The sequence below is a fragment of the Bombus impatiens genome, unplaced genomic scaffold (genome assembly GCF_000188095.3).
Source record: "Bombus impatiens unplaced genomic scaffold, BIMP_2.2 scf_0389, whole genome shotgun sequence".
Classification (NCBI taxonomy): domain Eukaryota; kingdom Metazoa; phylum Arthropoda; class Insecta; order Hymenoptera; family Apidae; genus Bombus; species Bombus impatiens.
The window spans coordinates 1543327-1570908 of NT_176808.1; the positions used below are offsets into that span (position 1 = coordinate 1543327).

Genomic DNA, 27582 nt, shown 5'->3' on the forward strand with positions numbered 1-27582 from the left:
CACAACCTCGTTTTGATTTGAATGAACAAGTGGAAACGTCAAACGTTGATTATCTCCGACCTTATGAATTTACCGCCGCGACGTGTCTTAACGCTGCCACGGAGGATTTGCGGAAATCGATGGGGAAATGGATGTAAGGAAAAGCTGACTAGGAATAGAAATAGTAATTTACATGAAATTCAAGATCGATAGAACCACCACGTTATGACACGAACGCGATTGTATTTAGCATACACGTAATACGCGTACACGAGACATTTAATTAAATGTTTCGATTTAAAACTCACCGTCGTCTTCTCTTTGCGGTTATTGATACGTTTCGTTTTTAAACGACAATGTTTTGGGAACAGGAAAATTTCTGCGAGTCGAGCGCTTCATTGGCATAAACGTTCGTTAACGGAACGTTCGTGGCTCGAGTACATACTTTTATCAAAGATCGTAGAAAATGTGAAGAAACAGTTACATTTACCATACGGTGATTATGTGTAACCAATGTAGGAGATTAAACTATGCTAGGAATATCCTGCGTTCGTTTAATATCTTGAAAGCGCACGCGCCAGAGCTATGAATTTAAAAAATATCGAGACGGGAAGGATTCGGTTCTTTCAGGACGATCGCGAACTGGCACGCTAGCAGTTTCTTTTCATAACCGTGCCACGGTCTTCCAAGCAAGCTGTAAAGCAATCCAACAGTTGGAAGACGAATGCCGACAGGTATATTTACGATCCTCGTGCTCCTTCATCGGCCTCACAAAAATATCGGCTCGCCACATTCATCGGGAACTCTCAATTACGCGCAAAATGCACCAGCATAGCGAAACCGCAATTGCAGATCTAGCCGTGCAAAAAATGCTCTACAAATAAATAGAGCATATTCAGATATACCTGGAATTTTTAGAGATAAGTCTTTCATGAGTTTTCTTCGTCCGTAAATTTTTTACTGCACCACGAATTACAGCGGTTTGGAATATAAAACGTCTTCCTTATTTGGTCGTATTCAAGTTACCCAGATGAATGTTAACAAATTTTAAGTCATTTAACGGTGGCTATTATTAAAATTTGCGAAGCTTCGATATCGATTCAAGCTTACGAAGAAGATATCTTTTTATAGTCGTGAAATCGACGTTGGCGAATATTTCGCTATTTATTTTAACAAAATTCGCATGAATTTCTCTTTCCCTCTCTCTTCCTATCTCTTTATCAATATTCACGTTTATGAGTAATACGTTTAGGACGCTTAGGACGTCCTCTTGTCATCAAAAATAATAAAGAATTATCGATATTTATTCATAGCATTCCATCTTGCGGAATGAGATCTCAGAAACAACATTCTTGACGCGAGGCTTTACCTTCGTGCTCCTTTTCTAAACGTAAAAGTATGATTTTCCGCGTAGCGGAATAACGATAGATGCCAATAATAATACGGCCGTGTATCGTTGCGACTAAATTCCTCTAAAATTATACTTACAAAACTTCTGCTAATTTCAGCTGCATTTAAGAAAATGCAGCTGAAATTTATTTTTAAATTGACAACGTTTGAAAAATTTCGAAAGGTTCGCATCGTGAACAGCTATTAGAACGACTTCAGTAAATCGAAATCAGTAAATTATTACGGCCAACATACACATACGGATCTTAACGAACGAGAAAACATTTCGATTTACGTCGTAATCAAACGCTACGGTAAGAAGATTTTTTTATTCTTCAAGATAAATTTATTATATTCTTGCCGACTCTTTAAAAACGAACAACGATGATAATGAAAACAAAGTAGATTTATTTTTCATAGCAATTAATCATATTCTAGTTCTGTATCGTATTTTCAAGGATAACGATGTTCGTGTGTACTCACTAAATGTTACGATCAACGAAGAGCAGACACGCGGAGATATTTAAAGTTGCCAATGGGTATGTTTCGAAGGAGCTTTATCTCCCTGATTCCATAGAGTATGCGAACTATCGATTTTTACGTCCTTCCTGCAGAGTATCGGGAAGTTCCCAGTGTTCCTGAAATTCACTGCCAATCCCTGACTGATCTGATTCCCTTTCATTTTCGAACGAAAGAAACTTCTCGAGGAAAAATTCTCCGACGAATGGAGTTTCCTAATATTACATATTTTCGTCGTGAAATTTTCTTTAAAAGTACCATAGACCCTTTTCTTGTCTCCAGTTTAGAAGTTTCGCCTTGTTATCGATATTCGTTTAACCGGTCCGCGCTAAATACTCGCTCCGCCTGATTAGTCCATAAACGATCTGAAAATAAAACATTCGCCCGACGCTTTCAACATAAACGTTTCCCTCAATACTGATATTTCGTCGCAAAGTATTTAAGCAGAATATCCCAGCACGCGACCAGATGGATGTTCTCACGTTGATGGATCGTGTTGCCCGGATTCGTAGCAGCAACAAACATCGCACACAAGTCCGGTGTTTAAAACCGCGCGATGAAATTCGCTGCTTCGTGACCAAAGCAGAAGTTCAGCCCCCTGCCAAAAGTGTACAGCTTAATTCCTTTCTTTGGTAAAACGATTACGCTTTAATTCCCCGTGATAGCCTTTCATATCTAACCGCGTTATTCATACCTCGTGCGCTGCGTCTCGTCGCGTATCGCAACCCTTCTGGCTGCGAACGCACCAAACAACGGCGAAATGGCACAACAAAAGTATCCCGCGCACGAGCACCACCGTCTCCATGAAAAATTATCCGCCGGAACAATTAAACGTTTTCCAGCCGTGCGGAGGAGATATTTTTCCTCGGTTCTTTCGTAAAAGCAGTCACGTTCGCGTGAGTTTAAGCGCGCGTTTCAAACGAACCACGCCGGATGTGACTAAACGGCAAACTTTCTGCTGCGACGTAAAGTGACGGAAGGCCGGGTTTACAACTCTCGTATACATCGCGGTTTTCGAATAAATTATCAACCCAAGCGGAGCTTTCGGAAAGATGACGCTTCACGAATGATTAGTTTGTAAGCGAGTTCTATGTTACGAAAGAGAGACAAGACAAAAAGAGAAGATGTTTTTATTGATTCTCTGATTTTCGAGAATCTCCGTCGCGTTTCGTTGCATTCGAAATCGGTTCTCGACGGAGAAACGAACGACGACTAATTTCCCGTGGAACGTTCGACAAAACGTCGGTGGTCGTCTGCCGTTGGCTCGAGCGGCAACGAAATCTTCCGAACGGTCCGAGCACATGGGCAGATATTTTAACCGCAAGCGGATACATTCCGGGGCAGTTTCATTCCCGGCAACAGCGTTGAAAATTCGGACTGCAGGGCACGTAGGCTATTGATTGGCGAACGACGAGCTCGTATCTCGCGTGTGTGCACCGGAGAAGACTATGAACCGGACGGAGATAGAAAAAACACGAGGATAACGCGGGGTTGAATCGAGCCGAGAGGGACAACCGAGGTCTCGATTTGACCCTTGTATGATAATACGACGGCAGGTAATTTCCGGATTCTGATACACAAGGGTAGAGTAATGGGAAAAACGGTAACCCTTCTGTCATATCCGTTATAGATTCATTCGATTCGTCCTGGCCGTGGATACGCGACTGTTTGTATTTATACGCTTTACACCCCTGTGCGGACCTCCACCCTACGCAAACATATATTCAATCAGTGTTCGACGTTGCGCGTGTACGCAGTTTGAATGATAATTGCTCGTTTCAGGGGTTAAGTTAGGAACAAATGATAGCCATTTAGCGAGATCAAAAGGTTTAGTTTTCGTTGTGAGTAATAGCGGACTTTTATCGTTGAAATTTCACGCGAATACAGTAGATACGAGGTTCGGTCAAAAAATACTCGACCTGCAAACAGATTTCAATTTTTTAGCAAATAGAGAAAAAAAATAGATGACACGATAGTGTCACGTTACCTTTTAACTATTGACTATCGTCGAGTTTTTAAAATAAAAACATCATTTATAATTTCATTTTTTCAAGCTGGCAATTTTTCGTAACTGTGCATCTCGTAACTTCCTTTTTCATTCTCCATTTACTTTCTCGATTTAATTCGATTGTCCAATATTTCTGAAAGATCTTTCTCTTATTCCCAAAAATAAAAAAAACGTCGTCGATTTTCACCCAACGTTTTCGATGACAGATGCCCGTAGATCGTTAATCGCAATTTTAACAAATTTAACGCACTCGATCGTACGAGATATTTACATTTATAACGTGCTGGAAATTGCACGAGATAATATGTAGTAATACAAGTAAGCAACGACTGTTTCCTTTAGTTATTAACGCGTTATATAAGTTACGTATGTATATGTTTATTTTAACGTAAAATAATTTCCACGCTTCATTTGTACTTTGTTATCGATGCTGCTTGAGCTATTTCTGCATTCCTCGCATTTATACGTGCAAGAACATTTAATCATTCTTATGAGTTAATTATCTTCTTTCGCCTATGGGTCGGTTATAGAGCTAATTTTAACGAGACACGTACTCGCGCCATGGTAAATACTTGTAAAGCGTAAAGAACGCTTTGTACTCAATTTAAAAAATTACATATAAATACGGATTGCGTTTTATTTCACGTACGATCAGCTTGTACGATTAAAATCTCGACTTCTGAATTTCAGTTAACACACACCTGCTTTATCCGATATCTATACTCGTACATCTACATAGATGGATTTTGTCGATTTCTAAATGCCATTAATTTTAATCGTGTCGTTTCAGCTTCGATCGGTGATGTCACTATCACCAAAATCTTGACCACGCTACCGTTAATCATTGATTGCAATATTCGATTCACCTCGACCATCCTGTCTTCCTGGTTTCGCTATCGCTGCCATCAAAGTCACATACTAACCACGCTGTTTCCGCGATTAAAACGGAAACTTTTAAATGTTTGCCTTAAACTGGCCGTTTGTTCCTCAACGACGCCCGGTCGTAGCTGAAGCATCGGTGTGTTCTCGCGAGCTTCACGTACACGTACAGCAATACGTTCTATTACGGTAATAAAAGAAGGCGGTAAAACGCGTTCCACATAGCACCGACACGGAAACGCAACGCTTTTATAACCGCGTTCGATGCGAGTACGAACACGGGTCAAGAAAGTCTGCCGTTCCATTGTAAAGTTGCGGTTTTCGAATGGTTGCGAATTTGACGAGCGAATATTCGATATTTGGCTAACCGGCCGAGTGTGCGAAAAATCCGTAACAGAGGACAGGAATCGGCGTTGTTCGCGACCATCGTATTATTCGTCACGGATGTTCTTACGGACAGTTGTCCGGATTGAAAGGACGCGGGGCTCGTAACAGTGGTTCCGTTTTCGCGTCGGTCGTTACGAAAATACGGGCCGGTAAATATTTTACTAGCCGGTGTCGGAACAAACATTACATGGCGCAGTAGCGTTCTTAGGAGAAATTCCGGCTGGTTGACTGGCGTTTACGATACGGTCGAGTCGTGAAACATTTATCGAAAGCCACGCGGAATGCTCGGGTCTCGTATTAGCGGCTCTCAACAATTACGCGTCGTTACTATTTGATTATCGTCCCAGGGTATGTTAAACGACGATTCTCCATGGGGTTTAGGTAGCCAGTTCTTCCATTAAAGCAGGGATGAAGAGGCCTCTCGAGCGGCGGCGGCATTATTCACCGGAGGTAAAGACTAAAGAGTTCGGTCGATCGACCCAATTCCTGTTTTTCCGAGGCTCCGAGATTTGCCTTGCCTCTGCACGCTTTTATCCGTATAAGAGCGTCTCTCTATTCACGGATTAGCGTGGCTTATCGATGTAATTTGTTTGAGGAGAACGGTAATCAGTTCGAGGTGGACCTTTCGTACCGGGTCTTTAACGGTGCTTCGCGAGCCTGCGATGCCGTAGAACGCGCACAACCTAATCTATGTATACGCTTTTAATTCCGTACACTCGAGTATTTCTTCTACCATTGACGGCAGAATCAGATCGATGTAATACGAATGCCGCTTGGAATTTCGCTCTTAAATAAATACGCATCGATGGAATCGATCTTTTTCGAGTATTTGCAGAAATTTCGATATATCCATTTCAACGTTACAAGAAATTATACGATCGTTTTGGAATATTCAAACAAATTTCATAGCCTTCCGCGAAATTAAACGTTTTTGTAATAGGATACCGAATGTTAAAAATTAATTAGTATTTCTTTCTTCGTTAGTTTCCATCGATCGTTCAGCTTTTCGTTGAAAAAGACTAGTGCAAGAAAATGCACAGTCATTTTATAACTCGTTTCATCGGAGCATCGATTTTCACTTTAATTTGTATTTAAAGTTCACGTGGAAAGTTCGAGTAATTACGCGAGAGTTATTTTTGCTTCGAACTCGCCATGGCCCATCAAGTGTGGCGTGCAATAATTATTTAAACGGTTCGCGAATTCCGTTCCATCTCAGGGCGATTAACGATCCCCTGGATTCCAGAAATTACCTTGTTGTTACTTTCCAACCAACGTTGTGTAATTTTTCTCTCCCTTTGACGAGTGCTTGTTTATCGACAAAGGATCGTTGTAAAAATTTCGATAGCTTCCGGAAGTCCCTTCCTATCTTTATAGAATCGCTGTCAACAAACTGATAAACGATCCACGCATTGCTCGTTAATGCTTGATTAGACGAAGCAAACGTTGCTGTTTCATTTCCGGATCGTATTCCGTGTTTGGGAACTATCACCCCCCAACAAATCAATTTCCAGTTGCTCTTGAATTCTTATTCACACTTGTAGCATTTTCCAGGCTACGTTTCTTTTCAGGAAAGTTCACGTATCATTGCGCAATAATAAGAACCAGCTACGTATAGGTGCATATAACGATGACATCGAGCCTCGTTGATGCACACGTAATAATATCGGCCAGGAATTTATTTGACGTACTATTTAAACACACGTTTACGGGTGTGTAACGGAAAATGATGAAATTGCACAAGTGCCTTGAAACAACGTTTTTCCAGGTAATAGCTTCAATAGCTGTCAAATACAATGTAGTAGATATTTATAAACAGATTTTTATTACATTTTACGAACAACTCTCGATTAAATATTATGTAAACGTATGTGTGAAAATATTTTTTGGAATTTCAAAAAAAGAAAAAAATATAGCGATTATAGATATTGAAACGAAGTGATTCGTAACATAATATTTACGAATAGGTTTATACTCAAAATGTAAGGGAAAGCGCAAACTGACGTATTTATACTGTTCGTTATAGCTAAAAAGTGCCTACGGTTACTATTACAGTAAATTATGCTGAATTACGCGCTTCAGCGAAGCTACGTTAATTAATTAACAAATCCATGATGATTTACGAATTTCATTAGAATCGCAAGCAATTTCGTAAGCAAGTGATTTTTACTTAATCCATTTTCAGTGTACGATACGCGCCTTTACAGAAAGGTTTACCGAAGTGGTCCACTTGGAAAAACTACGTAATCGAAATTCGAAATCGAAATCAATTTCTACATATGCTTATATATACGTTCGAGCGATAACAAGTTACATAATTGCGATATAAAAATCTCATTGCACGAAATTTGATCATCGCTCGTAAGAAGGATGTTTCATATTCTGTATTGGTTAAGTACGTCGATCGTGCAAGTTTGTTATCTCAATTTCACGCAACGATAACCAAAAACACTCGTGAACTGTTCTTTATGCGTTAACAGGCAGCCAATGAAAGATTCGTTTTATTAGACGGAAAGCTATTTATCTGCCTCGGTAGCAGGGTACGGTAAATACGAATTACCAGCTGGGTGCAATGCGTTTCACTGGCATTCGGGATCGTGCGAAAATTTCACGCGCAACGAATTTATCGCGGAAACACGTAATATCGATAGTTTAATCGTTCCAGTGTCAAGTCCGCCCGGCCAGGACGAACGATATTCCACTTACAGTTTCATTCGGCAGCCGGCAGCGTCGCCTTATCGGAAACAATTTATCAAGCATCTCTGACGATACGATGGTTGCTGGTCCCCGGCACGATCGACATAATTTACCCGGTTATTTTACTATTTGCTCGATATACGCCACCTACAATTACGCTTCTCCTCTCAATCGGATTTGGATTAATACGGTTACTTTACCGCCGGATGATTTATCGAAGAACAGGTAGCCGCAGATTCGGTCACATTCAGTCACGGCCTTCTTCTCGAGACAATCAATTTTGATCGGGATCTACCCTGGTCGGTCGTTCATCCTTGTCAGACGGTAATTAACGTAAGCAAAGATCGTTATCTCCTTTGAAGCCGGCCGTCTTCTCCACCTCCGTCTCGGCTCCCTTTTCTCTCCCTTCTCTCTACCCTGTTTCTTTTCACCCTCTTGCATACGTACTACGTATATATCGAGCCTCTTCTTCCGTGCCACTCGTCGGTGTTCCCTCGTGCCTTTGCTCCCCAGTCAGCCGACACTCTTCGTCCCTTTTAGCCACCCTCGTGCATCCATGTTTCTCGTACAGTCACCGGGCATCGCGTCGTCGACCGTCTGCAACCTCTCCAATGCACCTTCCGATTCCTCCGCGTCTTCCACTCGAACCTTTTCCTTCTTTTTCCTTTCTCCTATATTTCCTCTGTCTCTTTGTGTTTCTTTCAATTCCTCGACTTTATTCAGTCTTTCTTCTCTTCTTTCTCTTTCTTCCTTCAGTCACATATTTGTCCGGTTGCTTCGATTTCCTGTCGCGGCTCCAGCCTTTATTCCAATAATGTCATATCCGGATGAGTAGGGAAATTAGAGGGAATTCGAATTTACCGTGCGATGTGATTTTCATTGGACCGCAACAAACGCCGCGTTCCGAGCGGTCCAACGTTCGTGTATTAGTGCATGTGCGCGCAAAGTAGACGCAAGTATTTAAGCGCTTGATCAAACAGCCGGGGAAAAGGGGCAGGGAATGCTGTCGAAATTTCATCGTAGGCGTTTCAGGTTTCGTACCAGCGGCGTTGGCTATTGAAAAATTAGCCGTGGTTGTCGCAGGATTAAAAGCGCGGCCAATCGAAAAATGCGGACTCGAATGATTTTTCGTTTGCGGCTTCTGTGGTTGATTTTCAATTTATAAATTATAAACGAACGTCCTATCGTTTCCGACGTTTTGCGCGATGAAAGACATCGCTGCTGAAGCAGTTGCGTAAATATGCACGATTATTTTTCGTTCTTACTTTAATTCCTGTTTATTCGTTGTCGTTAATTTCGCCGATGAAGGCTTATTACGCAGCAATTGTTTCTGCAGAATCGTCGTTCGAATTATCGTCCTTTCTACTTTTCCTTCGAAGGAACGTTTCATCTTTGTCGATGTCACACACAGGAAACAGGGAATCGTAACAGTGTCGTTTACGACATATTGCCAGATTCTGTTAATTCTAAACCACACAACCAAGCGCTGACCTATTTGCTCGATAAACCGCGACGTACTTCAGTCGTTTCAACGAGGACAGCAAAAGCCGCTATTTTATATCGCGCTTTTTTGGAACGTACCAACTACGCATAAACCTCGATTGTTATTCTTTACTACTTTTTGAGGTTGATCTGCGAAAGCCTTCGTAAAATCCACTTTCAAGCTTTACGAGTTAATTCGATCCTGTAGACGCGTATCTACCCGCTGTTGCGTCAGTCAGTGCGATAAAAGTGGATGAAATTTTCTATCGCCAGCCGCATGCATTCGGTGTATTCCACCGAAACTATGCTACTATTTGCTGGTTACGTATACAGACTACAGTTGTATACACGCATATGCACACTAGCCAAGGATTGGTAAGAAATTTTCTTCGCAAAGTCCGATCAATTAAATAAATTTCGTCCCTTCACTTGCTCAGCTTTCGCGAAATCAAACGGGGATATCAGTTTTACTTGTATGTAAGTTTAAATCTTAGCGTAGACGAAGAGATCCTATTGAAACCACGATTTCCTTTTTAAGAATACGACTTGCTCTTTAACCGCTTTAAAATTTTTCGGGACTTAGTACGCGAGAGTTAACGCGAGCAATTTACTCTGCCCTGTAACGTTTCGTACTTTAAAATTAGACCCATTCTTCAAAGGATTAAAGAAAAGCAAACCATTATTCCAAGGTCTACAATTTACTTCGCGGCAGTTTGAGGTTTGCAATTACAGAGATCTCGCTCTTGCTCTTATTTACTATTTACTGAAAATTTAAGCTTAAGCGATCGGTGTAATCCGCGATCTCGCTAGTTTTCCCAGCTTTGTTGCAAACAACTCGTGGAAATTGTTTTCAAACGAGTCCGCGTTAATCTTTGGCGGAATATACCCACGATTGTTAACGTTTCTGTCTATCCTATTCGCTCGTTCACATTTCACAGTTTCCATACAAACAGCAACGACGTAGCGTCGCCCCTGCGTCGCGGGCCACCATAAAACTCGGCCGAAGGGAAACCCATAAAAGCTGGTGTGTTAATCCAGGGTCACTAAAAAAAAAAAGACAGCGAAGGAAAAGAGAAAAAAGGCCGCACGCAAGTTAGTAGGCACGAAATAAATTGACGAGGAACCGCGTACCTTCGGAAAGTGGAAACGAGCACGATTCGTTTTTGCAAATGAAATTTTTCCCCTCGCGCGACGTTCCCTCGGCACGATGATGCGAAGCACGCCGCGTGAAACGGATAAAAACGTCGGACGTGAAATTTCTCATCCGTGTTTCGCGTCTTCTTCGCTTCTCTCTGTACCTATTCTCCGCGTTCTTTGTCCGTTTCCTCCTGCGGGACCGCGTTTTGCGACCGTAAGAACGACAAACAAAGGCGAACCGTAAAACTTCATGCACGAACAGTTCGTTCTTGCTCCCCCAATCTATGTCGGATCTTAAAAGAGGGAGCCATCGCGAGCGGCGGAAGTGACGTCAGGGATCAGTCGCGGTGGCTCAGCTCGGTTCAGAAAACGGGCGTGGAACACGACCACGCACACAATTACCCACGGCCACGCACTCTGTCGCTTGGGGGAAAAGTGGTTGAGGATTTTGTTTAACGATGTGTAGGACGTTTCCCAGTCTCGATGTTTTTACACCGAGATCTTGTACTGTACTGTGTCAAATCGGAGAAACAGCAAACGCGATTCTTCTTTCTTTTTCACGAGTGAAATCATCGATTCTTTGGCATACTGCGACGTCGAATCACTTTCGATTCGCTTGGTAGCCCGCGTATTCGTTGAGTCAGAGATAAAAAGTGGACATAGTGGCACAAGGTATAAGGAATTTAATATAAATGCGAATCGAGCATGTAAAGTGACATTTTTTGGCAATTTTACAGCATATTCACCGTCTTAAGAATTAATTCAATTGTACATAGACGTATTCAGACAAACCCGCTGAATATCTTTCTAGGTAAGGAAAGTATCAATAACGATTATACATTCCCTTTTAAACGCGCTCCACTTCCCAAACTCTCGTTGTAAATTTTTAAAGTACTCGAACTGTCTGGTATAGGGAACACACCCCCATACCTAGTTACATACATTCGCTATATATATGCCCGTCCTTCCAGTAAAGTATGTAACTTTTCTCTCGCAAATATTAACATTAGCCGAACTTAAATCGGACGCTAATTTAACGCTTCGAGAACTTTTAGTTCCTTTGTAAATGTCGAACAAACGATTCCTTAACGATGATACGTATAACATTGTGTAGATAACGCTTTAAATTTGAGAAGCTATACAACGTAAATAGATGAAAGAAGATATACGAAGGGAAGCACGTAGAATTACGATCAAATCTCGTACTTTCTAGTGCATCTAGGGACTGTTGATCAAAAGTATGGTAGCTCGAACGGCATTGCGTAAATAAGCACGAATATCAATTTGATTTCGCAAACGCGTGGTTACGATTAGTCGTTGTTAAAAGCTTGAAACAATTATTTATTATACGCATTGGTCGACGACGAGTGCACGCGAGATGATCCGACGAACAAACGCGTCATCTATCTACCTAAAGCTCGCCTGCATCTGTCACGGATGGGGAATATCGGAATTGGGGACAATCTCGATCAACTAGGGACATTTGGTGACCATGATTACTATCCTGATGAGGAAGATATTAGGAGGCTATAATTACAAATTCGCGATAACCCTCGCTGCTATAGAGGTAATGATCGACTCTGACCCCATGATTAATAGCCACCGAGGACACGATAAGGGTAAATATGAACTGTACTGTATTTTCCACTCCGTGGAATGCCTCTAAGCCGTAATTACGCTCTTTATATTTACCGAAACATTACCATAATTGGATTCTAATTCCGGCTTTATATTTAACGCCCCGAAACGTTCCGTGATGTATAGCCTTTACGTGTTCGCAATAACCACACGCGGATTATCTTGCAAAAATAATGGTCGACATGGAGGAAAGAAATGGGCGAGAATCGAGTCAGTAGCAACCACCGGCTGACCAGTTGCTATTTATTACCGCCCAAGTTTTAGATCGTATCAGCGGAAACGATAATAATACGCGTTGTACGGCTCCTTACCGTAACAATATGCATTTTATTGCATTAGTTACATCGATCGTAATGCTGGTGTTTACAATAACTTGAATAGATTGCTGCCTTTCTCGACTGGTAATTATATTCGCGTAATATACGTTACCAAAGTTATAGTAAACATGGTACACGAATGATCGTTACGTGGTCCATGTTCGTTGTCTGCGATATCCCTTAAGAGGGTAACTGCTTAGACTGTGATAATCGTTCATGGAATCATTTATGCGATACAAAATCATAAAAAGGAGATACTTTGTGTTTTAATAAAATAAACAAATTTCGATTCGAAGCTAAATGTATTATCTTCACTCGACAGAATTCACAACTGAAAATGGCGTACGTACGATTTTCTTCGATCGATATAATCTCTATGCTTGAATTATTATTTCATATTGGGATCGTATTAAGACGATATCTTGTTGTTTTCTTTCCAAGAACGATATTATATTCTGTACGATCTCGAACGGATTCTTCTACTACAATCTGTTCTCTCCGATTCACAGAATCAGTATAATAAATTACTCGAAATGTCGGCCATGCACGTACCTACGCACAACTATAAATGTTCTAAATTAGAACATCTTAAACCTCCTGAAAGAAGTCGAGCAAACCATCTACGAAGAAACTCTCGGAACTGAAACTCACACAATAATCCACGAATATCCGTAAATCTCGGTAATCAACGTTTCCCCTTGCCAGATAACAAGGTAATTCAAGCACGGATTTTCTCTCAGATTTTCAGATTTCTATTTTAAAACAGCACCGCTGAAAAGCTAAATATTCGAACTTGCTTCGACGGAGCAATCGTTTATTCCTGTTTGCATTTGTTATCGTAAATTGACCGATACTTGTTTCTTTATATTTTCCGAAATTTGTACGCCTTACCCCTTTCAGTGCGCCAAACATTTAATTTGCAAACACGAAATAAATAGTTCCTATAAAATATACATGGTAGCCGATAGGTGTGATCTTTCGATAACACGTTGCGCAAGAAAAAAGTTACCCGCTAACGGGAAATAAATTGTCCAGGTTCGTGATAAACTACTTTCAAAATTCTATTCAACGTATATTTCTAATATTTAAATGCGTTCGAATGTAATGGATAAAAAAAAGTAGTTTCATCGCACCGTGTTGAACGGTTATAATAAATTAACATTTTCTCGCAACCTAGTACATCGACTCGGCACATATGTAATCTACTCTTAAGGTAGCAGTACACTAGGGTTTAATAGAAAACAGATGTTTCACCGAACGTACTAATATTCGTGACATCCAGCTATACTGGAAACTATTACCGTGATTCGGAGCATCGTCCCATTCGACGTTCCATGCATGCCGTGTGTTGTCGAACTTGTTTCCTACATTAGCCATGACATCGCGCTGATAAAGATGTATCGCCTCGTTTAAAAAGAACAATGTCGCTGACCTTGCGTAGACGACAACCATCCAGATATCAGACACAGGGAGAGAGGATCCATCCGACCAGCTCAATTGACCGCAGCATTCGTCCGACAAGGGAAAGTGTTATTCAGTCTGACTTGGTTTGATGAGACAAAAAATTGCAAATACAAGGTTCTCGTAATTAAACTCGTTGTTCTTACAATTTCTACGTTGAGAATGACACTGTAGACTTCCAACATCTGAAAATGTGTTCTCTACAATGATACACGAGACTCACGTACGCGATTCTACGCTTATCGCTTTTCTTCTTCACGGGGCAACCTTTTATTTCTCTCGGACAACCTTTCGTTTATTTCTTAGCATTTTATTTTTAAATACTGCTCGCATAATCAAAGCGAAAGGTAGTCATCAAAGCGTTCCTTCTTAACAAATCGAGGCGTTAGAAATAATCTCCGCATATATGATTCTGTCACGTGCGTTCGATATGGCTGCGTGAATATCATATATTCAGGTTGGACAACACGTTCCTATTCTTATTTATCTCACTCGTCTTTCTCCTACGTTTAACTTTTTCTCCTCCCTCTCTTAAATTCTTACAAGATCCAGAAGAAACGTAAACGACGTCATAGGAACATAATCTTTCCGGTGCATAGCCGAACCGTACGATTCTTGTATAATCGAAACATACCATTTGAAAACTGGAATTAAACTGTACAGTTTTCATTCGATGCGCCAACAAGAAATTACAATTATCCTTACGGCTAGAGTATTCGAACGTTCGATTTCCGATTTGGCAGAGAACGGCGATAGCCAAACGGCGGAAGAACGTTCGTGCTGCTCTTTAATTTGATTGAAACAGGGAGGTCTAATAAGCACGATTTCTAAAAGCAGTTGCTCGAAGGACTTCTGTATTCCATTAACGGGCATATGAATCAGGCCGAAGGAAACAATTTCTCTGTCGAAGGTTCGATCGTGTCACGAAACGAGGGGATATTCGACATGGTCAGGATAAACTGAGAGAGCACCCGTATATCGCACAGGTGCGTACACTGATTACTGACGTATATTTCCGTCACGTACGCGCGTTTCAGCCAGCGCTGTGTGGACTAAGGTATCGTGATGATTATCGGGAGCGGGGTGAGTCCGGGTGGACAATAAAATCTACCACCTAATGGCACGGCGCGCCGGTTATCAACGCCACAGAATTACCAACGAGCACGCACCGACAGTGACACTGGCGTGACCGCGTTGCGCCCTTAATAATGGCCACTCTTCCAAATGACGCCCCAAGCTTTGCCTTCGTACGCATTAATTATAATTATGCTCGTGAAAGCGTCACGTAGTACACCAATGAAGTAATAAGCTCGAGAGCGTGCCACGCGAGCTCTTCGTACTGGAACCGCGGACGTTGTTACGATCGTAGTTGCCGTGATAAGCTACCGTGACGAAACTGGTAATGATAAACAACAACTTTCGAAACATCAAATATTCCGAGCGAAGTCATACATGCGTCGAAATGTTTGATTCGCGGTACGCGAGACGAAAATTTCCTTTCTGACTATGCGGATTATGGGAGAAAAACAATTATTCGGACAAGATAAGCAACATCGTTTAGAATTTCAAATAAATATAAATTTAAACTAAAAGTACAAACAACTTTCTAAATTGAACGACTATTAAAATATTACGCGAAGGAGTTTCTAACTAACCAGCGCACGCATTGTGTGTGATTAAGACTGTTTCCGGACCCGGTGTCTCGTAATTTAATTATTACTCTGGAATTAATGGTAAGAGACGATACACGCCAGCCGGCAGGACCGGTAATTACGTTAATTTAGCAAGTTGCTCCGGTATTTTCATTACGCCACGTGGACCACATGCAAAATTTGACTTTTCGTTTAACGGAAACCATAACCAACGCGGAAATAGTCGTGTAGCGATGAATTCCTGCGGCTCCTTGTTCGCCTTGTTAAAGGCGGTCGGTCGATTCACGAAGAAAGGGCGCTTAACCAAGATGCGTTTTGCGAACGGCGACTAAAGTCGGGAATCGCTTTGCTGGAAAATTCGATCCCATCGAACGTTGCTTCCTCGTGGTTCGCTTGGCCTCGTTGTAAATAATAACTGGCAAGGGAGCAGCGAGTATAGATTCGACTTGCAAAACTGCAGCCGCGAACTTTCAACGCTTCAACGATCCGTGAAAAAGCCCACCAAGACGCGTAATTCGCTGTTTCAACTTTCTATTTACGACTTAGAAAATTCGAAATAAATTAACATTTTTCTCTAGCAAATGTTCTCTCGATGATGTTTTTCCCCATGGCGAATGATTTACGAGCTCGGAACACATCGTTCTCGTGCAGGCAACGTATACTTAATCCGAGGTGAGTGTAACGATCCGTAGAACGGGCTTGTCGTGCCTATCAGGTTGCGCGTCGTGAAAAATGTACACGATGTTACACACGAGGCGATATTCCAATTGTACACAGAGCTTGTGAAATTATTAAACCGCGTCTCACGTGGTCACTGGCTGCCGCGCACTCTTTTATCGAACGGTTTATTCAGGTAAATAACCTTATGATAGCCCGAACAAAGGTTTCGATTATCGTACACGGTACAGGTCGTACACCTTTGTGTCTATACCTGCTGAATCGGCGAAACGGAACGAGATACGCTAATCACGTTACACCGAGATGACGTTTCTGTTGATGCTCTGCCTCCTGCAAAGGGACAACCGGCTTTGCTTCGCCCGTTCCTTCTTCCCTTCACCCTTTCCTCTTCTCTTTCTCTCTCTCTTTTTTTTTATCGTTGCTTTCGTTCGTTTAGTTCCAAAACGATGAATTTCAGCCTCGTTCGGGTAAAGCAAGCAAGAGTCACCGATGTCGCGCTGATACACCGCAAAGGCTGCTCTGCTCGTCGGGAAAATCACATTAGTGATGTTTCGGTAATCGCTTTTATATCCGCCGCTCGTGATTGACAGCGTCGACACAATCAGTTTTTCCGCCGCGTACAGGGAAATATCGCTACGCGTTGCAAAATCGACTTTTTAACTCCCGACTCGACGACCAGACCCGTCGCGATATCGCGCCTCGATTTGTTCAAAATGTTCGACTACTCGTGAATTACAGCCACGCAACTGATTCCGCGATTATACATTTACGAGATACGCTTTCCATTCGCGTCTACATTTTTTCTTTGCTTTTACTTGTGTTCGATACTTTGGAAATTCAGCTGGTTCTTGTCGTGGATAGTCGAAATAAGGTGGTCGGATTCAAGGCGAGATGTATCATTTCTTGGTTAATCAAAGGAGGAGAAATTGTTCGTCAACGGATTAAGTTCGTTTCGCCTTTCTCTGTTTTCGAAGTAATTTTCACGTGAATACGTATATGTATAGGTGGATTTTAACGTAGCACCGTATTTCCGGGCAACACAACTTTATTCCAGAGCAAATTCTATCTTCACGAGCTTACGGAAATTATTAGCGTGGAGGAGTTAACTCGTTTCTCTACCTATCAATTTCGCGGAAAATTATTTAGGTGGCCTATTTCTGAAACGGAAAACGGAAACTCTGCCTGATGCAGAAACCTCATTAAAATTTAATTACATTGTACGCGGTATCCGCCATGTATTAATGCGTCATGATGCAGAAATTAAAAAAAAAAAAAAATCACGCGTACGATGGAAGAAACAGCCGGAACGCGCAAAGGAATTGAAATTTTCTAGCTTTCGAAGTAAATCTGCATGATATTTCGAAGTAACGGCAATATCAGGTCGGATAGTTGATCTCTTGCAATAATTCTCTTAATAATTATTTAATTCGCAATTTTAATTACGTTTAACTCCCCTACAATCTTTCCATTCATTCTCACGCAACTTTCTCATCAGTTACGTTCTTACTTGCAGGCCCTGATTCAACGACGTTCGCTAGCCATAAAGATAGAACAACGCGAAAATTAAAATCAATTTTTCAACCCGGAAATCACATTTCGCGCGATACTTGGACATGTCGCGGCGAAACGGGCAATATGTTTAATTCAGCGTCGAGCTTCGTTATCGTTTCAAAGCTAGCAAAAGAAATACATGAATATGTATGTTCAATGCATGTCTCCTCATCTTTCCACTTTTCGCACACTTACGCAAAACTCGTTGCAGCGGACCGAGCGGTGCATTTTCCCAGCGTAGCTATAGTATCTTTACGCGATAACCGTCCGTTATTATCTCCTTTATAGCGGTGCTTTCGTTGACGCGTAATTGAAGTGCAAATGACGGGCGGCGAGGTATCGCGCCGCTGAAATTACGTTAGCCAAGTTTCAACAATCGCATTTTTATCCGAGCTCCAGACCGTGATTGACGGTGTCGATGCAATCGAGTTTCCGTGGCGTTTCGCGTCGACCAAGATATCGCTGGGCCACAGCGTGGAAACTCGAGTGCGAATAACAAATCAATCGAATCGATCGCGATTAACCTCGAGTACTGTTCGCGCCGAGCTTCCGTTAAATATCGATGTCACGCGCGCTAAAATCGCCGTCCGTGTTCGAATAATTGCGGTGACGCTGTATTTTGAAATTTGTCTTAATCCTTGTGCTCCTGTAGGCCGATTTCAGCCGATTTGATTTACAGCCGGCCACGAAAATCTGCACGTACGTATCGAATTATGCGTTTTTTGGCAAAACCGAATTATGCGAAACTACCAAAGAAGCTACATACGCGCTTTGTCACGATATTATGCGCACTTGCAAACCGATAGAACTATCATCGATAGATTCTAAAAAAAAAAAAAAAAAAAAAAAAGCAAGTTGGAACATTTAACTGGCAAAAATCTTGGTAGAAAATTACTCCGAGTAGATGGGATGACGCGATATTAATACGACGTTAAATCTACTATTTTTGCAATTCTCTTGTTGAAATTAGTTAAGTAAGTGTTTCAGAGAAAAGCTGTAGACGAATTCGTACAGCTGGCGTGAACGACGAGTTTACGTGAGAAAGACGCGGTATTAAATTCCTACTCGGCTGAATATTAAAGGTGTGTACGAATTAGCGTGAGTGCTGGGTGTGACTGGAACGTTTTAACAGATACGGAGATCGTGTAATATACATATTTCAAATTGTACTAATTAGTCTTGGCCGAGAGTAATCGTTCTTGGGATCTGATAATGCGAAACAGATGGCAGAGAGTGAGAGTCGAAGCAAACAGTTAATTCGGTACATTTTGTAAAATATCGTAACACAGTCTACCATAAACACAGGTTTGCGGTATACTTTCGGAAATTCTCGCTTTTACTGAAATTCATGCGATTCTTTTTTTTTTTTTTTTTGTACGTATGCAAATTACGAAGTAACGGTGGTGCAGCTACTGTTAATACAAACAAAATATTTAAAGGAAACACCGTTAAGAAAGAAAAATACCGCCGTTCTTTGCAAAATTCCGTTCTTCTCTGATTCTTCTCTGTGAAACGATTTGTGCGATATACCTAATACTTCGGTAGATGAGGATGCTTTAAAAGCACTGAGGGAAAACGATCCTCGTGAAACGCGAAGAGAGTTTGCTATAAAAATGGATGTTCATCGTTCAACTATAATACGTCGTCTTTCTTCGATTGGCAAAGTCAACAATCTGAATGAACGGACATCGTACAACTTAAAAGATCGAAATAAATTTGATCGTTATCGATTCACTATGATAATTGTGAGCAATATTCGACGACTTAACAAAGTGTCCTACACATACTTTAAAACTATTCTTTTATTCACGAGGCATATTGTTGGAATGCGACTGGAACAAAAGATGACATCGCGAAGCAAGTTTTTTTCGTACGCTTAACTGTTCTCTTCGTATTCTAGTCGCTGGTTTCATTCTTTGCATTTTTATATCTTTCTCCTTCTTTTCTCATTTTCGAGCATTAATAATTATAAGAATTATTTTTTCGTTTTAAAGGAAAGATACATGTTACAATTCTTTGCGATAAATCAGTCATAATGAAATGGCTTTGCGATCATTATAAAATTCTCTTGTTCATAAAAAGATTAATTTATACGAAGCTGTTTAATACAGTTAACTATTCTCTTGTGTATTACAGCGTTTCTTTCAATTAAGGCGGATATTTCATTGTTAATAATCGCATTTATTCTCTCGTTTCTTCTTCTACCGCTTCGGGTAAATTGACCACCGAACAATGAAGTCGTAACAGTATCATCGCTATAATTCTTTTGTTTGCGCCAACTTCTTCTTTCCAAAGTTAAAAACCAACGATATGTACGTTCACCAAGGCCGGATCTTCTTCTACCCAGTGTAATCTTATTTAAATACCGAAATAATAATAAGATTTGAGGAATAGTAAATTATCTAACGAACAAGTGAGTTTCCATAGTAATAAACATTTACGCGTTATTCATTAATCCACTTATCGTTACGATGCAACAGGAATTTTGTAAATCTGCAAATCCCGTACATTTCAAACACTAAAATTTGTTCGTTTAAGGCTTTCTTTTCGAGAAAATCACGTTTGAAAAGTTGTGGAATACGGACCAATACGAACAGCGTAAGGACCTTTAATAAAAATCAATAACGAGGAATCGATTCTGACGGTGAACGCATGATCTTTAACAGAATTGTCCATGCTGTAAATAGCTCGGACGAAAAATACTTTCACAACGAAGGAATCAACGACAAATGACAAACGCCTTCGACTTTCCCGCATGCGTTCAGCTTTGATCGATAACCTCTAATCAAACTTGTACAACAAATTATCTTGTATCGATTGCTTGTTGAACATACGGTATTGAGTATCAATTTTAGACGGTGCTAGGTATCAATTTGTGGCGTGGCAAATTTCTGTAACCCGGGTAATAATGATTTTCGCGCGCAAATAATGTCCATCGAATGCGCGTGCCTCTCTATCTATTCGTTACATATCTGACCGGTTATTCGTTAACGCACGACGATGTATCAGGCGACGGAGCGAAAGGCAAGAAAATTGCATTAACGAAGTTTCGATAATCGCTTTTATATATCCAACTAGAGGTGATTTACGGCGTCGTGGCGGAATCAGCTTTCGCGCTTCTTCGCTTCGCGCTGTGTTCTTCCGTGAAGAAAGAGGAGAGAACCAAAGAGGAAAAGTCCATCGCGTTGTGGCAGATCGATCGCACGCGATCGTGACCGTGATCGTAAACGATTTAAACCCGAAGGAACAAGGTCCGTGTTTCGTTGTCCTGTAACAGCGAATAGAGGAAATGTGACGTCGAGGAAAACACGTAGCGTTATCGTTTCGACCTGGTTGTCACATCCTGACATCATCGATTCAGTCGATCGACCATTTACGCTCGTTGTGGAAACTAGGTGAGTTAATACAGCACAATGTTGTCGCTTTTAAGCTTAATTCCAACGAAAACAAAATCATGCCATTCTTCAAACGTTCGCACGCATTGATTAACCTCTTTGAAAAGACACTAGTCGGGTAGATTAATCGTATAAATATATTTTAACGACAGTATGTATTCTACGATAAACAAAAAATTAACAAAATATATATAAATACGTATGGTGGAAGGGTAGTATTCGGCTTTTCAGCCACGTTGAATAATTATTAACAACGGATAATGAGTGATCGAAAATTCGTTACGGGATGTACATGTTGCTAGCTGTTCGATAACGATGCGCATATACAATCATTATATTTAATTAGGATCTAATATCGAAAAACTTGAGTTTTTAAAGCTAAATAATTATTATTACCATTACGAACAAACGTGTAATGATACTTTAATCATATACATAGAATGCTTCACGTTGAACTAGTATAATCCATCAGTGTGCAATAATCTGAAGTAAAATAATTTATATTAATAATATTTTAGTCGTACGAAGCGTAATTCTAAAAGAGAGAGAAAAAAAGCAGTAATTTTGAGATACCGTGAAACACGTGCGTTAAATACATAATCGCATTATAACACGTATGCTGATTAATCGTGTTACTGCATTAAACCTGTTATGATTTATTACATTGTAATAATTCTCGTAACAAGTACATCGTGATAAATAATCATACTCCAAGATTTTGTTCACTTCAGGATCGATATAACATTCCATCATGACGCAAAGATACACGACAATTGTGCTTCGCGTATTTTAAGATTGAACGGTTTGTCCTTAAGAATTATATCGATTGTAAAATCTTTTCTCGTAGAATAAAGTATTTAACGAAATCCGTTTCAGAAACTTTCCACCTTCTTCTCCTTTTTGTCTTATAGTAATAACTCTTTGATTCAGTTTATCAACGGTGTCAAGGTGATGCCGACGAAAAACAGGTTTTTACCGGTTTCTTCGTGGAAAAACGTGACTAATAAGATTAACGCTTCCTACGAACCATCCTTACGACGTTATCTTTGGCAGAGAACAGCGCATCGAAAGGGACCAGATTCTTCTGTCGATAGATGTGATTTACTGGCAACGTGGGTATATCGATTTCTCTATCCAACCGGCTATATTTAGTTTTAAGCTACGGAAACGCGATATGATTGCACCGGTGGCGTTATTTACACTAAATTCAGTACCGTCGTTGTTTCATACGTTCGTTGCTGTATTCAGAAGAATAAAGTGACAGCGATCGTAAGGATATTTTAAAATAGAAGTAATACGTCATATTCTGTATTTTTACTACTTTCTATATGGAATAATTCCCCTTAAATCATTTTGATACGTATAAGAAAACGTCTACCATTTGTCCGGCGCAGCGAGCTATTGGCAAATGGAAATGTGTTTCGAGAGAAAAGTTTCGCATCAAGAAAAGGAAATCCTTCGTATTATCGCCGTGTCGATCGATCTTCCATCGACTCGTCATGAAAAATGTACATCTTTTAACGCGAATGATAAATCGTCTTTCTCTATTGGTAGCACTGTAATTTATTCACGTGTAATCCATTGTTTCCACGAGTGTATTAATATTCATTGCTCTAGGCCGCAAACAAAAAGATGAAAGATTAATTGCGCAAAGTTCTCCGCTGTATGCGGTGACGCAAAATCGAACGTAGAGAATTATAGGTGTATGGGAATCGATATCGGGAGACGGTTGCTTGATTTTTCTGCGATAACCTCTGGCTTATACCGTACGAGCCTCCTATTTTTGATGGAAAATTCGCAAGTAGTTATTGTGATCGAATGTCGATAACGACAGCTCGCTACTGATACATATATCCATTGGATATGTCGTAGGGTAAAGCGAGTAGATGGACGTGACGCGATACCTGACGCGTTTAATAAGGTCGTGCACCTTATTGCCTCCGGATGTACGCGTATTCGCGAGACGGCGTCAACGCACAGTTTGGGAAGCTGTTCAGCCGTTCATACCGCGAATAATAGAGCGAAGAATGGATAGAAGAAATCTGGGCCGTGAGGAAAACTCCGCTGAAAATCTGGCGTTCGTCGAATATCACGTTGTCAAGCGCGAAATGCTATTGATCCTTTCAGAGGCCGTGGACTTAAGCTTCTCGTTCAATCTTTCACGAAACCTGAAAGACGTGCATCCACATATTTCTCGCGCGGATGTCGCCGTCCTCCTTACCACCACAACCCAATGCACGGTAAATTTATATCGAAGTATCTACATAGGTATGTACTTCTAACGAACTCTCGGTGAATTCCGTTTTTGTCCCATTTTTTTTGTTGTTTCCACGGGAAAAGTTCAAGCGTAAAACAGATTGAGCCTGTTTCTCAGAAACATCCGACTTTTTTCATGTACGTCGGTCGTTAAGCGGTATTTCGACGGTTGAACGCTTGTATATCTTTTTAAGTGTTTGTTGAACGGTAAATAGGTTATACACGTACATATACATACACCTGCGGAATAATTTACGCGAACGAGATTGGTTTGCGAACTTCATAACGATTAATCGAGAGCTATTATTTTTAATCAAAGGGAAACCATAAAATGAAACATTTAGTCATTTCCTGCCGCGCCAACCTTCATACTTTAACGTTTCTTCAGTCGAGTCGTTCGTATCTTTCCTTCCTGAATATATAACACGTTGTTTATGCGCTTCTAGAAGATAACTTTGAACGACGAATAAAACAACGTTACTTATGTAAGCATAATAATAAACCTACTAACAACTATTACGGAGTAAGACCAATTTTGAAAATCGGTCGACACTCTGCTAGTGTGCAAACATCTTAGTTTAAGTCACTTTGCCAGCCACAAATTGTGAAAAGAAAGACCGCGATCGATCATTTTAAACCGTAAAGATTGGAACGAACAACGCGCCACAATTTCCAGTTCGTATTACGACACTCTGCTCCGTCGTCCATAATCGCGCTCGACGAGAGAACCAGTTCAACGGGCATTTTTAATAAGCCGCTGTCGCCCGTAATGAAGTCTCCACCGCTGGCAGACATCTCGCAAAATTTATTCCCGCGTTCACCGTTACTCGAGCAGAAACGCTCTGGATTCAAGATATAAATCGTTTTCGACGACGAATGCGACGTTTGCGCGCGTCTTCCCATCGAAGCAGCGTTGCTGCTTGCGGAGGCTGTTTGCGAATTGCGTATCACGATTCAGACGTTGCTTCGAGATCGACCTGGTTCGAAGTAGCTCGTTGATGTTACTGCGAACGCGGCGTGAATCGGCCGAAGAAAAATCGCGCTCGACGAAACCAAGGGAAGGGCGGGCCGCAGTGGCACGAGTTCTCAGGGAGAAGATACGAGGTAAATCGGTCGAATTTGACGAGGTTATTCGCATCGTTGCAACTCGTTTCCGGTCTCATATCCTCGCGTTGCTATCGCGGTCGACCAGGTCGAATCCGCAGACGACGAGTCTGGCGAAACCGATGGCGCGCGGTAACCTGCGAATTACCAGCTATCGCGCGTAATTAGACACCTGCGATGTCACCTAGGCATCGCGTCTGTAATTCAAATCATTATCTCCGTCTTTGAGGAAGATTCGCAGCCCACGACGCAGGTAGTAAATTTCCAACCGTACAACGTCCCGTCTCGTCCAATCGAAGGGTAGATAAGATAAAGCGAGGCAAGGGTCGAGACACTCGGCAGCCGGTATACCCTGGAAATTAGCCGATTTCTCCGTTAACGCTGTGCTTCGCCCGACGATTCGAAAGTTCGACCTTAACCTTCGATCCGGCCGTAACCCCAATCTGGCTCCCATAAGATTAACGACGCGTTCCTTTGAACGCGGAATCTCCGCCACGATAAGTCTGATAATACAGACCAACGGCAAAAAAGCTATTTAACTTTTACCGAACGAGAGGGTGGCTTTCACGGACTATCGGCCGTCGACACGATGACAAACGACGAATCTCTCTGGAGATAAGGACCCTCGAAACTAGGTGACTAGATTAAAAACAGTACTGGAGAAGAGGATATTACGATGGAAGCGTACCCTAAGCCCCAAGGAGTGATCTTCGTTGGCTCTCCGAAGACGTATACCCGGTTGATCGAGCAGAAAGAGAGAGAAAGAGAAAAAGAGAGACGGAGTCGCGGTAGGACATTCTCCGATAACGGACCTTGCCACGATCCTTATAGACGGTAATCGAACGTGCAGCCACTGCGAGAGACCGTACTCGGGGTACAAGCGGAATAAAATTGCCTCGGCACGGGATACATCCTCGAGATAGAAACACACAGGGGACCAAAATGTTAGGCGAGCAACATCCCCGTGGAATCTATGGAAAAGGGAGGGAACAAACTGGAAAGCTACTGTTGGGCGAAGAGAAAGGAAAGCAGGCGAGATAAATCTGTTTCCAGGCGAAGATCATCGAAATTCCGGAGACGTAGAAGCACGAGGGTAGAGGAGCGCACGTAGGGTAGGCGAAACCGAAAGCAGATGGGGATTGATTGGCTCGTGTCTCTTTGGTGCTGGTGTAAAGGCAGCTTCGTCGAATCCCGAGCACACAAAGGGTCTTATGCACGCATGCACGCAATCACGCACACGTCGACTAGCGCGCGACTTGGTTCGCTCAGGCCGAGCCTCCGTGACTATAGCGACGACGCGACGCCACGCCACGCCACGCCACACCACGGACAGCTGGTAAACACGCGTGTATCGCCTACATAGCCACGTTAGCTCGCTTCGCGTCATTGCGTCGCGCGTATATCCCTAGGTCACGCGCATCCTAATATACGTAATTCGCGTGTGCGCGTACTCTACCCACGGTATACCGAGTGACGTATATAACGCGTACAACTCCTAGACACACGCAAAAGTACACAGCACGCGTACATACGGGTGAACAGGCGTTTCGCTTGCGCGAGATGGATATCGCAAGGGAAGACGGGCGGGCGAGCGAGCGAGCAAACGCGCGCGCGTACGCTCGCTGATTTACGCACACCCGACCGAATCGCTACTCACACATGATCGTGAATCTGTGCGGGACGCGTAACACGAAGCGTACACGAGCACAGGCGTATACGCGGCCAAGTGGAGGCGCATAGATCATAGAGACACATGTGCATGGGGAAGCACGCACACGACCCTATATATCAACTGTGTGAGGACACACGCGATAAACCGGCCGTAGCTACACGTACATCCGCATTAAGAACACGAACACACCGCGGGCCAGCTTTATGGACACGGACAGAGGGCATAAGTGCAACGAGAACGAGCTGGAACGAGCTGTATCGAGCAGCGGCTATTGTTACGGGTATTATTTGCAGCTAATCGGAATGGCCGAGCGTACGTGACAGAGGGCGAGGGGAGAAGCAAGGGAAAGTCTCGTCGACGGTGAATGCATTTGGCGAGTGAATGAGCGAATGGCAGGGAAGTTCGTCGAGCGACATGGCAGGTTAACCTGATTGCGGACCGGCTCGCTACCACGCCCTGACCCACGAGATTTTCAAGATATCCGACACACGAGCCACAAGAGGGTCGCCAAGCACGAGGTCAACCAACTCGAACCCTCGCCGTCATCAACGTCGTCGTCGTTATCGTCGTTCTTGCGCCGTTGCAGCACGTTCTCTTTCGCGCAGCTTTCATACGCGTACTTTCCCAAACTTTTCTACGTGTTCCACGCGTCCTTAAATAGTAATCAGGCTCGAGAGTACGCAGATCGAAATAGAAACTCACCCGTGACGAGCGTAGTTGCGAATCGGCCGACGAACGGTGCTTCGATGACTCGCGTTGGTGATTCATCTGAAACAAAACCACGGGTGCTTGTTAGATTGGTCTGCAGCCTGGGGGATTTCGAGGAACCGGGACGCCGAGTAGTGCCACTCGAGACAGAATCCAGTAAGCACCGCAGGAAGTTATGATTCTAAGCAAATTCCTATTTTTCACGTCGTATAACGCATAATTTTGCGGTAGACTTGGATATCGATTGTCGTGTGTTATTCTACTTTGCATATACCACTAAACGTTTAGCAGAACTAGTGTTTTATAAATTGATACGGTTTTATCGCTTCTAATGAATTAAGAGCGACACTGAATTAAAAGCAATCTACAACGACGATTAGTTTCTCTAGGCAGAAATTGCCGATCTAATTTTCGTATGATGTACACGACGTTTAATGTAACGATTAAAAGATCATCGTTACGGTTCACGTATAACATTTTCCGTCGCGAAGCTGTTCGCACACTTGGACATGTACAATTAATTAGCCCGCTATTTAAATTCAGATTTCGGTTAACGAAAGATCCGCTAATCGCGCTCGAACATATATGATATATGCGAGATTTTATAGCAGACAGACTTTGCGTTACAAACGATATTACGCTTTTTATGCGGTGCGATTAGAATTTTCATTACGAT

General features: G+C 42.1%; 1 protein-coding gene across 4 annotated transcripts in view; it reads right to left on the reverse strand.

Annotated features, from left to right (window-relative positions):
• LOC100745461 (leucine-rich repeat-containing protein 4C-like) overlaps positions 1–27582 on the reverse strand; it is a 274466-nt gene that overhangs the window by 178109 nt on the left and 68775 nt on the right. For 3 of the 4 annotated variants that reach the window (XM_033321045.1, XM_012386511.3, XM_012386509.3), the window contains exon 2: positions 26901–26966. The exons of the other annotated variant lie outside the window; for it this stretch is intronic. In XM_033321045.1, the coding sequence (XP_033176936.1) occupies positions 26901–26966 (66 nt within the window). The remainder of the gene's footprint in view (positions 1–26900; positions 26967–27582) is intronic. 4 annotated transcript variants of the gene reach the window in all.